The sequence below is a fragment of the Mycteria americana genome, chromosome 4 (genome assembly GCF_035582795.1).
Source record: "Mycteria americana isolate JAX WOST 10 ecotype Jacksonville Zoo and Gardens chromosome 4, USCA_MyAme_1.0, whole genome shotgun sequence".
Lineage (NCBI taxonomy): Eukaryota > Metazoa > Chordata > Aves > Ciconiiformes > Ciconiidae > Mycteria > Mycteria americana.
Window position 1 is genome coordinate 30,454,206 of NC_134368.1, and position 16,272 is coordinate 30,470,477.

Below are 16,272 nucleotides of genomic sequence, written 5' to 3' on the forward strand. Positions count from 1 at the left end.
TGCATATGTATGCATTACATTTAAGCCCTTTTCCTTTCATGTAGTTTTTATACATATATTTAATAAAAAAATACTACTGTCACACAGCTACTGTGTAGAAAGAGCAGTCAAGAAAGATGTTCACTTCAATTTTCAGATTTTTACTTTTGATGAAAATTTCTTGCTGTGATGAAACTGTGTTGGTTGTCAAGATTGCTGGAGGTTTTGGGTTTTTTTTTATGAAAGGTGCTCAATAATAGTCTGAAGCGTCTTCATCACCAGTTCTTTTCTAAATGACAGCTGTTCAGAATCCAGTGCTCATAAGATTTATTCCTGGTTTTATTCTTCCTAGAAGCTGATAGGATTGCACCATGCGTAGAGACTCTCGAATTTCTAGATTAAGTTCCATCAGCTTTGAGCTGGCCTCAGACATATCTTGGTTGGAGCCTACTACTGCGAAGCTACCAGTTTGACCAAGTGTCTGATGACGGAAATATATGTGCAGCAATGTTTGAACTGGGTCATCTTCAGAACTGCCAAAGATGTCATGGGGCCAAATAGATCTGTAAACACAAAATTTGGATTTAAACATTAAAAAAACCCAAATTTAAATGTTTAAATATTCTTGTTCTTTAAACAGACATTTGAACGGAAGACATAGGAAAATGCAAGAGAAATGTTTCTTCCATAGAGTCCTGAGAGTTAACAGCATCATTTTCTCAGAGATAAATTCTAAAGAACAAGTACTACTAGAATGGCTTTTTTTTTTTTTTAATTGCAAAATGCATATGAACAAGCTGTAATGAAGGAACAGTGCTTGTCCTTTTCAATAAAGACATCTAGCAAGAGCTGGAAAAAAACCTGGAATAGTGCCTATCCCTATCTTTAAATTAAAAAGGCCCATTAGCAAACTCAGGTCTGAAAGCAATCCTTAAGCGCTTACCTGAAAGCCTTGACCTGTGTTACAGCTGACACAAACTCCTTGTTTCTCAGGGTTTCAATGAGAGAGTGAATAGCTGTTTCTGTGCTCGCTTGGGAAGCCTCTGCAATTTCAATTTCTTCGATACCACTGTCAGATGCAGCCTCAGCCTCTTTCAGACAGCTCTCCAAAAGAGCAAGTTCTTCAGACATGTTTATGACCTAAAACAAATATAAGAGTTACCTTTTCTAGTTTAAATGTACTTTCAGACAAATTCACTTTCAGCAGATCAGACTTAGATTTTTCCTCCTCTTTGCAATCATAACTGAGAGGCAGAAAAAGTACATCCAAGTATTTGCTGCAGTTGCTTAAGTATACAGTTAATTTAATGGCCCAGGTGTGCATGTGAGGTATTTGGGCCTTCCCCTGATGAAGTTTCCATCTTAGGTCTTTTAAAATTTGTTTCAAAAAATACATGTCTTTTCTCCCCACATCACTTAATAACAATTAAACCGACAAGAAGAATTAAACATGTTGGAAAAGTACAGCAGCAATTGCATTATTACAAGGACAACTTAAATATGAAGAAAAAATCTGGAAGACTGGTAACCCAGCAGAATAACTGCAGTGCAGCCAGTGTATATAATACTATCTTCGGCTTTAGCTCCAATGTATGAGTAAAAGACAAGGCCATCGCTCAGAATATGATTCTACATCTGACTAACTTAGGCAGGAAGTGGGACTGGTGTGATGCTGACCTTCCACAACATTCTCCAGACGGAAATTAACTCACTTATTTGCAGCCTCTACAAAAATCTGGAAATCTAAGTGAGAAACATGCATCATTTTTTCCTAAGCTACTCAAAACCCAAAGACTTTCACCCCGCTTTTTCATTCTCCTCCCCACTATATCAAGCAAGACCAGGCTTGTTTTTTTCCCTGCTACCTCTATTTATTGCATTACAGACCCAGGGGAGAACTTTCAGAAGACATTATTAATAGCATAATGCATTCAGATTAACTCAACTAACATCACATATGTACCACGTGTGCACAGCTGAAGGACACATTTTACTTCTGAAGTTAGTACAACTAAAAATCAGGCATAAGATGTCTAGAACGCATTACTAACTGCACTTAGGATGGGGACTAAGGTTGCAGAGTAATTGAATGGTGGCTGAAGTGACACAGTTACATAAATCAGCTGGTAGCAAATGATGGTGTTCACAATAGGAAACACTAGGGTGATGGGAAGGGGCTTCATCACAGAACTCTGTTGATTGATGTGCCTTGATTGTAGCTTGATTAGAATACACCAGAAGCACTACTGAAATATTTAAAATCCTCATCACTGGACTCCCTGTGTTCCTGTCTATTTAAGAGCTTTCAAGCTGTACAAAAATCAACACAGATAATTGAACATCTCAGAAAATTCTTGCGAGCTCTACTTAAATCTTTTATTAATTGGCTATAAAACAGCTGGTACCCTCCTTCAGTTTCTAAAAAGATGTCCCACTGATGAAAATGTTATCAAAATGTATTTTAAATGGTTTGGCTTTAAAATGTCAACAATTAGCAGCTAAATGGCATGATTTTCATTACCTCTGCTTCTTTTTTGATTGTTTTTACTTGGCTGATAAGTTTGCAATAGGCTTGGAACAGAAGCAGCAACTGGAAATGCAACTTGTATAGCCTCCGACACAACTCCAGCTCCTACAAATGTAAACAACGTTATTATATTCAGGAAGTGCAAAACATCTACTATCCAATACAACAGACAATAAATGACAACTTCTTCAGTAGAGAAGGTACAAAATTAAAAGTAGTTATTTGGTTACTGAAGAAAATGCCAAAAAGATTTAGAAGCTAACGTAGCAGGAAGCTAATGAAAAGCAGATGAAAGCTTCATTCAGTTCTAGATTTACAGGTAGCCTCTCTCACATAGGTTTACTTTTTAATAAGAAGTTACATTTCCAAGAAGGGGGTGGGATGTAAAGTGATTCAAAAAGCATTCTGAAATGTCATGTTCCAAGACAGAGTTTCATAGATTGCTTACTTTTATTGTTGATATTTTACTGTTTTAAATTTAAGATCTAATATCCAAAAGAAGCAGTTGTGGTCTCTAAGTATGGAATCTTTCATATCCATTAATATAAATAGGTAAGCACAGTATATAACCTGGGCCTTAGCTTACAACTGCCTGATGGAATAAGAGGAGAATAATTCCATTCTTGGAGGCAAGAATAATGTTTCCTTTATAAAAGGTAGCTCTGATTCTATTTTAGAAAATACCACAATATATCCTTAAGGAAATGAAGCAGCAGCATTAACTTATGCACTGTCTTGCTTCCATTTTTATGTGTCTAAAACACTAGTCAAAGTGCAGACAGTGTTAATACTGCTTTACATACAGACATAAAAGCTAGTGCTAATGGAATAATCTTCTATAACGTTCTACTAACTACAGGATCCTATTATCGACAAAGGACCAACAGTTCAATGGGTTAGATGATGCAAAATTGAAGCACACAGCATTTTTGTAATAGTCTATGACAAGACATCACTATGTCACAAATGGACGAGACAGATGGAGACCAGTTTGGTGACTGGCATGGTTAAGTATTTGATAAATCAAGAACCATCACTTACTGCTAGAATTTCCATTTGCTAAGCAAGAAGATGAGCAGGTCACAAAAATACAAAGAAAGAAAAAAAGATCAAGAATTAGTGTAGGAAATAATTTTAATTAGGGTAAAAGATGTCCCAGGTAAAATGGAGGAAGAAATACAAGTAACATGCTCCAAATATACCCTGAATGGCAAAAGTTAACAGACTGAATTTGAAGTTAAATTGCTTGCTGCTGTAACTAACAATAGACAGCATTAGCTCTGTTGTCCCACAACATGAGTAACATACTTCACCTACAACCCTTTCTGGTCTTTATATATTCTGCAGTCTTAAAGGTATGCAAATTTAAGGAAATCAAAACCAAGGACACTTAGGTCTGAACATCTCTACAATGCTTCTTTCTTGTTCTGTACCACTATAGTTTAAGCAAAAATAATGCCTTTTAAAATTTGAGATGTAATGTTAATTTGGATTCTGAATCAGTTTAGAAAATTCTTGGTTTTGCTAAACTCAATTCTCAACGCCTCATTGTGAGATTTCTGTAATTTAATTGCACTTGGTTTTTACAAGCTATTTCAGAAAAACGTTTGGGAAAGAGGGACAGGGAGAGAAATTGTCAGAAAATATATTTGTCAGACTAGGGACAGGAATGGCACTTTTGTGCTTTGTACAGCGCTAAGTGTATTGATGGCTTTTAAGCAAGTACAGTGGGTATAGTAAACATATGAAGATGCAATTGATGTCTGATTCCAACAGGCAGAAGTAGTTGAGCTTTACTTATTACTAAGTTAGTACTTTACTAAGTACTAACTTAGTTATACGCTATCTGCTTAACAGACTATAAACCTTGCAAGCTTTTGCTCTGTAGTTTGTGCTATCATATACATAGCACAATTATTATATAAGCAAAAACTTCTGCTGCACAGAACACTGCAAAGAGATAAGATCTTGAACTGCCAAAATCGACAAGAATTCCATGACTCACTTCAATGAAGCACAGAGAATCATGAGGAATGGCAGGGAATGGCCTATTAAAAATATTTAATATTTTTAGTCATTAAGTTCCAGTGGTCTTGAAGCCAAGTCTCATTATTACTGTAAGCCATAAATAATCCCTCTTCCCAAAATCACACCTTGATAGCTATTCCAAAAATTCAAGAGAGGTTTTCCTTTAAAAATGGCTTTGTCCTGCTTCAGTGTCTTTCACATACTTGCTCACTTGAGAATAATCTGATTTTTCTACCTGCCAGTCCTGTACAAACAGTCTAGCCAGAGTCCAGATGCATTCTTTCAGGCTTGCGTGTAAGTACTAATAGCAAAAATCCAATAATTAGATTTACTTGCAAGTCTGCTGGCAATGCATGAGCCAGAACAGAATTCATCTCACTATTCCTTAGCTGTATTGACCACAGTGCTAAAAATTAGTAAGAAAATCTTATCTGTGTTAGTGAATGAAAAATATCTGTTGAATGAAGCAGCTCTGTTTTCCTGAGCAAGACAACACTTACGTATTTTTAGCATTAACTGGTTGACTGGATAGACTTATCAGCCCCACACTCCATTTACAAGGACTTTTGAAAGAATGATCTTACACTTGGTAACTTCTCAATCTCCTTCAAGTCACTATAAGCTTCTGTGAATAAATTTAGAACTTCTGTAAATTGTGTACGTTTATGAAGCAGAATAACAGGACTCTGCTTTCTCAATGGATACTATACATTAAAATGATTTTAACTGAACGTGCAAGTGCAAGGAGCACATAAAGAAAAAATTGCCAGCATGCCTTCCAGGCTAGGATTGAAAACCAAAATCAAAACAGGCCCCCACAAATAATCAATGTGAATGGACACATAACTCCTTTTCAGAGGCTATCTTCAAACCCTGCAGAAACGGGGAAGAACAGACAAAACTGCCTCACTCAGAATCCTGCATTCTCTCCATACAAGCTAAATTAAAGCCTGCATGTGGCTTTCCCTCCTTTTCTTAGTTTCCCTAGCTATACAGCAGGAACAGTAGCATTTACCTTCATGCTAAGCATGGTTACATTCTAACAGTTAAATGTTAGAACAGTTTCTTGGTGTATATAAACAACATTCTAAAAAAAGCAGCATTTATGTCCATATTATTAATATATAGAACATTTACTGTATTGTAATAGTAAATGTTACATATTTCTAAACACGTACCAGTCAGTATACGAAGATGTAAACCAAGTGTAAAACACACTAAATGTTGTGTTCATAGGCAAAGCAAAAATCCTTGCAAATGGTAGCAAATTGTTTTGCTATATTACCTATGCTTATCCACATGAAATATTTTTTTTAAATGTGCAACTTCAATGCAATATAAAAATCAACAGTATGTTATCACACGTTTCACTACTCTAAAAATTCAGGTGCATTTTGTGATTGAATTAAAAAAATATACATATATGAGAGCAAATGAAAACTGTATAAAAAAATAATCAATCCATGCACACAGTAGACATTTCTGCTGCTGAACACTACATTTTCAGCAGCAGAAACATGACCAAGTGCATCAATGAATAGAGTTTAATTGAATAAAAGGAATAAAATTCCTCCTTTTTCAGCTTGGACTTGGGATTTTTGTCAAAATGACAGTGTGAACAGGTAAGTTCATCTGCTACCTGCAATTCTACTTTGTTACATCTTTCACTGTTCTTATTACAGGACTCTAGATGGCAGATTCCTTGTACCTAGTAATGATAGTTTTTGGATTTGCTTTTATATCTACAGTGTCAATATTATGCAGCTATTGTTAAAAAAAAAAAAAAAAAGTCCTAGTCTACTTGGGGAAAAGCTGTCACTTACTATAGCAGTTAGTAATATTAAACATAGATGACTGCCATGCAAATACATACAAAATATTGAACTAATACAAATAGGTTACTTCACTTACTGTTGTTAGATGATATTTTGACAGAAGTGTTTCGGGAGATTTTTGCCATACTGCTACTTTACTCCCTGTTCCTTCCCCCCCAAATAATGGCTCCAGGAAGGTCATATGTATTTATATAGTACTAATTATATTAAATTCAGTAGAGGTTTTTGGCTAGACAGTTTATCTGAACATATAAGCAGAATGCTAATCTTTTTTCTTCTAGAAACAGCTGCAGAAAAGCAGACTTGCTGGTACACAGATGGTATCTAGTCTGCTTATCTACTCAGTGTTATTAAGCCTAGAACCCAAGACAGGTTGCCAACTTTTATTAAAAAGAGCCCTTTTTATTAGACCACTACTTCACAAGAATCTGAGTTTCCAAAAGATAGTATGATAACCGAAATGAAAAGCTTTTCATACATTTTTAATCTTTCTGCAAATATTGGAATTTTTGTGCAAGAGATATAAAGATGTTTTTTAATCTCATATTCAGAGACTCACAAATGACATACACCTACCTGGGCATCTGTGTTAGTGCCATGAATACCATCATCAGTACCAAATGTTCTTTTGCAGTCTTCTAGCCACTGCAAAATAAATATAAACAAGATTAAACATCTTCTGAAACAGAGCAAACTGAAGACTACTAAAACTGCATAAAACACTTCAAGTCTTGCACATTCTCAGATTACCTAAGAAATTGTGATACCAAATCAATTGTTTACCAATGTTGTTTGCACTAATGATTTCCGCTCTGATGTATCACTTCGTTTTTATTGTGTCCCTTCTGTTGTAAATTTCCTGTAGCCTTCATTACCCCAGATGGGGATAGTACACTTTAGCATAAATACTAATCTGTGATTGAATTTCTGTACTGTTATAGTGAGATGTGTGGGAGGGTGGAGGCGGAAAAATCCCTTTCATTAAATGAGATCATATTTTCTTTTTACTTGCTGCACAAGGTTTACACCAACATGATTTCTCAGCATTTAAAATATAGCACTAATTCAAATTAGAGAGTAAGAGTAAGCCTGTTATATTTCTTGGGACTACTTTAGAAACAGAGGGAAGTAGAGCTCTCCTGCAAGTGCAGGTTTACTGGATGGAAAGAAAAAAAATAAATTCTTCAATGGGAGTTTAGCATCACCTCCAGTTCATACAAGCCAGGGAGATGAAGTATTCTCACATTACACAATGCAAACATGCAGATTCCACTCTCTTTCATGAATACAGGGCTGTATTTAACCCCAGTTCCTGTAGCAGACAACAAGTTTTTTAATTTCAGTGGGTAATCTCTTCTTCTAGCTTTAACCAATCATGCAAATTTAAAAGTGTTAATATACAGCATTTGCAGAATCACATATGCTCTTATTGGACAATACGATCTGATCATCTCATTGACACAGTTCCCAGCATATTTTTCTGTACAGTGCAAACAACTGCAAGCATGAGGTAATTCGGATATTACTGAAATGGGAATGCATCATGTTGAGATAAAGTGCAGATTATCTTCTGAAATGAAGAACAGGCTCTATACATCCAAGGAAGAATAATTTAGCATACTGTGTGCTTGCTATCTTTAGTCTCACAGGAAATCTTAGTGACCTTTTTCTAACCTTTGTCTGATGCAAGAAAAAGAAAAATGTGATTTCCCATCTGCTCAATTTAATAAAGGTTACTTAGTGAATTAACTAGGCCTGTGTGCTTATCAAGAGGAGAAATGGCATTCTCTAAACACCGCAGTGTCAGTTTCAATTAGTGACATGGATACCAACGTACACAGCAAATCTCATTTTTCTTTTTATCTGACAGCATCCATCGGTAACAGTGGAATGGGTTTGCACTGGAACAAACAGCATCAGAAATTGGGAAGCTAGTATTTATTTTCACACACTGCCCTTTTAAGATCTTTTTTAAATCTTAAAACCAGTCTGAATAAAGGGTGTGCCTAGAATGTTATGATATACATACAACCTTGTATTTTTTATTACATTTACCTGACTCAATATCTTTGCGCCTAATACACACATGAAGTCAAAGCAGTTTCCTTGCAAGGAAATAGAACAGTAGCTCCAAAAAGGTGACAAAATTAATCTGCTAAATTTTTTTTACAGAATATACGTTCAGCATGGTAGAAAGACCTAAATTTTCTCCTTGGGAACAGCAGTAGATTGTGTGACAAAATAATCTTCTTTATATATTTGCTTTACATCAATTTATGTTTCCCCCTATATATCTTCTACAAAGATATAGGGTGAAGAGCTTACTGAAGGGTGAGGAGTGTCTGTGGTTGGTCTTGGTCATAGTACAGGTTGGTTTGCCAGATTAACCCTAAAACAGACGTCCCAAACCACCCCATATACTATAGGTACCTATCTCTCTCTCATCTCAGTGCATAGTTAAGAGTTTCAAGCAACTCCAGCCCAAGCCTCTTACTTTTAAAATTTGATTCATGTGAATGCCAGTACAACACACAGCACTGATAGTGACAAACATCATCTATTAGGGTAAACTTTAAACAACAGTTTTTCATTAAAGAAGTTAATGTACAGAATTTGCCAGTGGTTGATTCTAGAGGATACCACATTAAAATGCAAATATTTAAATATCTGTTAATTTATATTTACTTTATTATACAATAGCCCAACCAGCTTAGTTTGATCATTTTTCTGCACGTTTCTATGAAAAAAGCAAGGATCTGCAATAAGCTCATTACATGTTTTGCCTTAATACTTTCAGATTGAATAGGATACATAGCACAATTGCCTGCAATAACAGAAATTCAGATTTGACTTGAGGAAGCCTCTTTCAATCATTCCCTATACTCTGTTTAATAGGACAGAGTAAGAAAACCAGTAAAACATATCTGAGAAGTAGCTTTGGAAGATTCTTAGTCTACATATACTATATAATACACACTAAAAACAACCTGAGGACCAAGAGCTGAAGAAATGCTTTTAAAAAAAGTTTTAGAAAAATAAATTATCTGCAATAATTAGTCACTACTTCTAAATTAACATGCTAAATAAATACTTAAATAATGCACTAAATTAGTTCAATGACATGCTATCAAGTGTCAGAAACGATTGGTCAAAGCTATACATTTCTTCCTCCTCAGTACTGCTTCTTTACATTTATAAATGATTAAATAAAAATAAAACCCTGGCAAAATGCTCTCAGTTATTTCAGAGCAGTTCCTTTCATCCTGTGAACCTTTTTCCCTGCTCCAGTCACTCACAAATCCTGTGGCAGAAGACAGGCTGACCACAGAAACGTGTTACTGGACACCTTTTTGACAGCTGCGCTACAGAAAAACAATACTCTTTCACTATGATATAGTGACAGAGGCCATTAGACTGATATCCATATTCCTTTATCAAGTAAAATAAAATACAAACAAGCTCTTAATATCCATGCGATGGCACAGCATGGAGTTGTGTCAATATGATATGTAGCAGTGCAAAATTAGCTGAAAGGGACACAATTTTAACTTGTCATACTTTGACAAATCAAAACACGCATGCACACTTTGACAAATCAAAACACGCACGCACACAGACCTGCCTCTCTACCCTGCCTCAAATCTTCCTGTCTGACCCTGGGGCAAATCAGTTAGCCTCTCTGTGCCTCAGTGTTGCTCTCTAAAATGAGGACTAAAATACATTATTTTCTCATAGGAGTGATGACAGCATTACGCATTGCAGATTGTCAGATATTAAATATTACATCAATTAAGCCTAAATAGCAAAATGTAGCTCATTATATTAGACCTCATGAGTTAGTTTACAAATAAATTGTTATTATCACAGAGCAGGGCAAAAAATGCAGCAACTCTTTAGCAGAAATGCTGGCTTGGATCCTAGAAACAGTTTATCTACATTAACAGTGCTGTGTGGCATACTTTAGCATTGGTTTTGAGGAAACCATTTCTTTTGAGATCCTGTCCACAAAAAAGTGGATGTCTATTCTATTCAACAGATGAGCTGTCAGCAATTGTTGCAAGGCAGAGGCCATCATTTCCTAATAAACTCAGCATGATCAAGAAAGATGGAGCCACTTGTGCTGCAAAATACAGCTCTGCCAAGATGTCATGGCTTGAATTCTGGTTCAGTTTCGCATCCCTCAAACTTGCCTGTATGGCCATTGTCATGGCCTCACAGGCTGCCGAGATCAGTAAAGAGTTCCTTCAAATGCATGTTTAATCTTCTTAGGAATCATTTTCTCTCTACAACAAGAGCCCCATATATTCTCTCTCTCCCTGTACCTGCAAAACTGATTGTAGATTCATCTTTTCTTTTGGCTCTTGAAATCGAAATCTTACCCGTTTTGGTTTTCTGAAGTTAGTATCCTCCGTCCTGAACTTCACACAGAGGTTCGCAAAAACAAATATACAGAGCCTTGCTACAGACATTTTCAACTTTTAAACTTTGGGTTTCTTTGCAAAAAGGATATAACCACTGACATATACCTTGAAAACTAAACTGTATTTATTCTAAGTAACTGACATAAATGTGAGCCTCAATGGGATCCAGCTGCAGGATGAGACCTAGATTTATGCATCTATGTATGACACAGCTGTTTAAGCCCCCATTACAGTCAGTGGAGATCCAGTCCACAAAGAGAAGTCTAAAGACCTATTCAGCTGAGCAACAAGTCAATATCTAAATGAGGATAAAATGCATTGCTTTCTTGATTTATTTTATTGTATTGACTTGATCCTTGAATACTATGGGTGTTAATGCACTTAATTCACATATAGATAGTTATCTGTAAATGTCTTAATCTGGAGGTGAATCCCACCCTTCTAGTCTAATAAAATAATCCAGAACTTTCCTAAAGAAAAAAATCACCATGATTTATTGATATTCATGTTAAAAATATTTGAATATTTTTAAAAGAGGATTTTAAAATTAGGAATGCGCTTTTCCCAATGCTAGTGCATTTGTGCACTGTTATATATTCTAAGTCAATTTCAGAAATACATGCAACAAAAATGAAATACATGTAAGAAAAACCTCAGGTTCAGATTATACACATAGAATACTAGTAAGAAAAGGAAACAGGATTTTATTTCAGAAATTTTTTCCCACGGTTTACTTTTAGATACCCGTGTTGAGAGATAAAGACTCACAACATTTTCTTGATAAGTAAGTTGTAATATTTTTTTGTTTTGAAATATAAGAGACTCACCTGTTCTGCTGCCTCTCTTTTGACATTGTAGGTATCCAAGTGTTCTTGGAGCTCTAGAACACTGAACTTCAATGTTTCTAGCAGGCCACAAGACATTAGCTGGAAGATAAAAGCAATCACCTCTGTAGTCATGTAACATCTGACTATAATCCATATAGTCTAATATCTGAATTATATAGTATGAAATTCCAAGTCTACATTTGGAAAAACAATCAAATTAGAATTAGTTGGGTACAGATAATTCGTGACACCTTTGAGTTAGTAAACTAACACATATAGCTGTATCAGTTAAATCAGTGAACAACAGTTTTGATTCCAAAATAAGAAGGGCAGTACCTAGTTAACCCGAAAGAGAGATTTCAAAGGGATTTTTAGATCTTTCAAAAAGAAGAATAATATTTAACATGCACACAGCTAGTATAAATAGAATAGCCTGCAGCAGGAAAAAAGGTACTGCTGGATTGCTCCTCTAGCGACCTAAGGAGTGTCCAGTGAGGGTTACTTGCCCTTCTCAGTATACAAACTATACCACCAGCAAAGGCTTCAGTCTGTAAGAATCAGGAACTGTCAAAGCAGGAACTGTTGGATATTTGAAGAATTTTCTACCATTAATGACTTTGCCTTTTTCAATATAGTTTCAAAATCTCTTTTCCCCTCAGGGGCTGCTACCTCAGCTTTGCTCCACACCATTTCTCCCTGTAGTTTTATTTCCACTTAGGTTTTCCTTATTAATCCTTCTCCTATCACTTCCTGTAATAATCATGCCTCTAACACGATGCTTCCTCCCTCACACTGGTCACTCCTTGCACACATTAAGAGCTCTGCACTTTTCTCCAGTCCCTGTTACCTGGTACCTCTTGGTCAGCTTGAAAGTGCAAGCACAAGACTATGATCACAAAATTGTGAAACGGAGTCACAGTATCCCACATTACTCAGGCGGAGGGGGAACAATGCTTACATGTTTTTCCAAGTGCATCAAGATTATTATTCTACCACCGTATTAAGACACTGCTACTCCCAACCTCTATGTCCACATCAACCAAGAAGCAAGTTACGGGCTCTATAGCATGATGCCACTCTGCACTCAATGTGTGCAATAATATAAAAGCGCAAAGAAGTCAGTGGGCATGTTGTATCAGCAGTAGGCCATGAGCCACTCCCAAATCACTTGTGAACCCGTGCTTTGATGTAAGGGGCCATCTTTCTGCTGGAAACTGCTTTCTGAATGAATCAAAGGCCAGATTTGAATCAAATGCCAATCTTGTACGCATGAGCAGACATCACAAAACCAAAGATTTGTGCATGAATGTTATTTTGAATTAGGCATTCTTTCTTAGTGAGAAGTAATCTGATAAACAAGTACATTCATTTCAATCAAATTATTTGGAGATGAAAGATGTATCTACACAGCACTTGCCAATGTAACAACACTAATGAGTGTATGTGCATACATATGCATGTACACACACACAAGTCTGTATACTTGTGTGCATACGTATTTATTATTCCTTTTTTATATTTTTTAATATATATTATATATATATATATTTATTTACTTACTTATTTTTTAAAACACACATGCTGTTTGAGCTAGACACTAGTATAACTCTTCTTGTGGCTTCTTATCCCAAACAAATTTCTTCTTTTGGTTTATTTCTACTGCTTTTAAAGTGGCATATGTTAAACAAAAAACATTACACATGGTTCCTTTGAAATGCACTATCCATATCATGCCTTTTTAGTACCCATATTCTAAATGAGAGCATAAGAGCAGAGTTGCCCCTTAGCATCAAGGGAAGAAAACAGGTCGGGAGAAGAGTCTCACACTGGGTCAAGCCCAAAGATCCATCTATCTCAGTCCTCCATCTGACAATGTCTAATAGCAGTTGCTTAAAGAAGGGCAAAACAGAGCAAGCATGTGGTGATCCACTTGCTCCAGAATGCTTTCTTAGCCTCTGCCAATGTGTTGTTCTGCATATTCAAAAAAATCTATGCAGGGCTATTTCTTTCATGAATCTCTTTAGTTGCTTTTTGAAAACATGAACAGACACTGTAAAAAAGGACAGGGTTTCACAGTTTGATTATGTATCACATGAAGGATCACCTATCTTTGGTTCTGTATGTTTTGTAAGTCACCGCTAGCTTAATTTGATCACCCTTAACACCAAATAAGACAACAATACAATAATTTCTATCACTTTTCCATGATAATCAAGACATCTATCTATGGACAGATTTCTCTCCTAAAGGGCTGAAAAATCCTAACCTGCATACTCATATCTTATATGGAAGCCATTCCACATGTTTCATAATCCTTGTGATCTTTCTTGGAACCTTTTCCAGTTCAACTATATTTTCTCTGAGAGCAGGGGACCAGAACTGCCCCCAAAATTCAGGATGTAGGTATATCGGGGATATGTACATTAGCTCAATGACGTCTCTGTTTTGCTGTCTCTTTTTGTACTTATTCTAGCTTTTTCTGACTGCTGCTGAACATTGAGCTGACTTCTCACATTAATATTTATTATAACCCAAGATTTCAACTTGCATAACAACAAACAATTCAAAGCCTTCATTGTATATTTGTAGCTAGAATGTTTTTCTCATGTATCATTGAATACGTACATAAACAATACAATTTAAAAAGGCAAAGTTGCTGCTAGATAAGTAGTCCTCCTTTTTCTTCTCTGTGCAAAGAATATAGAATAAATATGAACAAGCAGGGAAGGTAAAGAATAGCAAGAGAATTTAAGTGATACCTAGTATCAGTAAGTTCCTTCACTGTTCATTGTTACAGCTGGAGCGTATTTTTGGAGAAAATGCACTTCTCACTTGTGTTTTCAAATGTTTATGATACATAGTGGCCACCTAACATTTTAATTCCTGATTTCAATTATAAAAAGCAGCTTTTTTTTTTTTTTACATCCTAGAATTATTCAGATGTTTTAGAGGACAACCTTTTAAAGGGCAAAAATATAATTAACACATTTTATTCAAACCTTTGAAAATCTTCCTGAGCATTGCTATTTTCCAAATGTTAAAACATCATTTTGTACGTTACATAAAAATGTTTAAGCAGACAGATATTTCAATGTGTAAATTTATGAGATTTTTACCGTTTCCGCATCCACAAAGACTGTCGGACATTCTGAACATAACATCATCACTTCCAGAGAACTTTTAAATTTTGTTCCAATGCGCTGTAGACTTTCGCCAAGAAAGCTGACTGAATCATTTGTTATAGATACAAACTTTCTTTGAATGGTCTAGAAATCAAATCAGAAAAACATTTATTTTACATTGTATTTTACTACCCCTCCCTCTGGCTTTTTAGATTAAGAATTTCAGGGCAAATTTCCATCATGACAGCATATATTTTTGTCATTAAATTACAAACTAATACATAATTTGCTCTGAATATTTATGTAAAACTAACTCCAGAAAATGCAATCAATCAATAAATAAAACCAGCCTGTATCTATAAAGACAATTACTCCTTTCACATCTAGGCCTTTAGCATCAGTATAGCTGGATGACTTTGTCTTTATGCAGTATAGATAGTAGTTTTATTCATTTTCAAGTGTTTGTGTTGCAGAAAATTATACAGAGTTTTACGAGTCAGAATATGACCTGTGTAGCACAATCTGTGTCCAAAACTGCCACCTGCAGGGTTTCTACCTTCTTCAAAAATCAGTCCTATGTATATCATGTTTGATTATGCAGACTGCCAGCTTGGCCTAATACAATGCTGCGCTTTGCTATATATTATTTCATAAATCCTAGAAAGTTATGTGTAGGATAAAACTATACAAAGATGGTATTTACAGCTGCAAAGTTAAACACAGTTTAGAAGCCAGAAGGCAAAATGGAAAGGTCCAGTCAAACAAGGCCTCCAGGGTCTCATTTAATTATTTTAACCTTCCTCTGTACCCAGTAACAACTCCTCAGGAACACTTCTTTGCCCAGGCTCAAGCCCTGGATCGCTATTGCCCCTTTTCCCAGAGTATCCACCTTTCCAGGTGACTGAGGGCTATCCTGTCAAGCCACAGAAAGTTTCGCCTTTCTTTCTAGCTCCCTCTTTAATGGACACAAGAGAATATGAACTCCCGTTTTACCACTTTCAGGAAATGAATGAATGTGTGAAAAGCAACTGCAGCTAAGCTTTGGTATAATACAGAGAAACTAAACCCCTCATGTCTAGATGAAGCAAAAAGACAAAAGTCTAAAACCAGTAACAGGAATTTCACAGCGCTGTGGCAAAATATTTAGTTCAACTAAAAATGGAAAATGGGTATAGATGCACAAACAAGTTATTCCATGGATAAGGTAGAGTATGAATTCTTCACATGTAAGTTACTTCATGGTACTAACCCTAAACCTGCCCATACATATGGGATAAAATGCTTGCTAGCATGGTTAAACAAAGTGAGGCTTTCACGAGAAATTTATTATGATATACCAAACAGCAGGCAAAATTAATATTGGAGATATAAGAAAGGGTTGGAGTCATAAGGTCTTGGTTTGTAGTACTGAATCTGCTCTTAGCCCACTTGGCATGTTGCCTGTAAATAAAATGGATTAATTGTGCTTCTCCTATCCCATAAGAAGTTGCAAAGAATAATGTACGTCCAAGTAGTACTACTTTGAAAATGTGA

At 35.8% G+C, this 16,272-nt stretch overlaps 1 protein-coding gene across 8 annotated transcripts in view; it reads right to left on the bottom strand.

Annotated features, from left to right (window-relative positions):
- Positions 1-202: 202 nt before the first annotated feature.
- Positions 203-16,272, bottom strand: part of FRYL (FRY like transcription coactivator) — a 178,006-nt gene continuing 161,936 nt past the window's right edge. For 6 of the 8 annotated variants that reach the window (XM_075500035.1, XM_075500034.1, XM_075500032.1 and 3 more), the window contains 6 exons: positions 14,734-14,883; positions 11,618-11,716; positions 6,946-7,014; positions 2,501-2,611; positions 923-1,119; positions 203-542 (listed from right to left, as the gene is read on the bottom strand). In XM_075500035.1, the coding sequence (XP_075356150.1) occupies positions 284-542; positions 923-1,119; positions 2,501-2,611; positions 6,946-7,014; positions 11,618-11,716; positions 14,734-14,883 (885 nt within the window). In that variant the 3' untranslated portion in view covers positions 203-283. Of the gene's footprint in view, positions 543-922; positions 1,120-2,500; positions 2,612-3,245; positions 3,566-6,945; positions 7,015-11,617; positions 11,717-14,733; positions 14,884-16,272 lie in introns of those variants that run through there. The other 2 variants (XM_075500037.1, XM_075500036.1) reach the window with 2 other exon arrangements.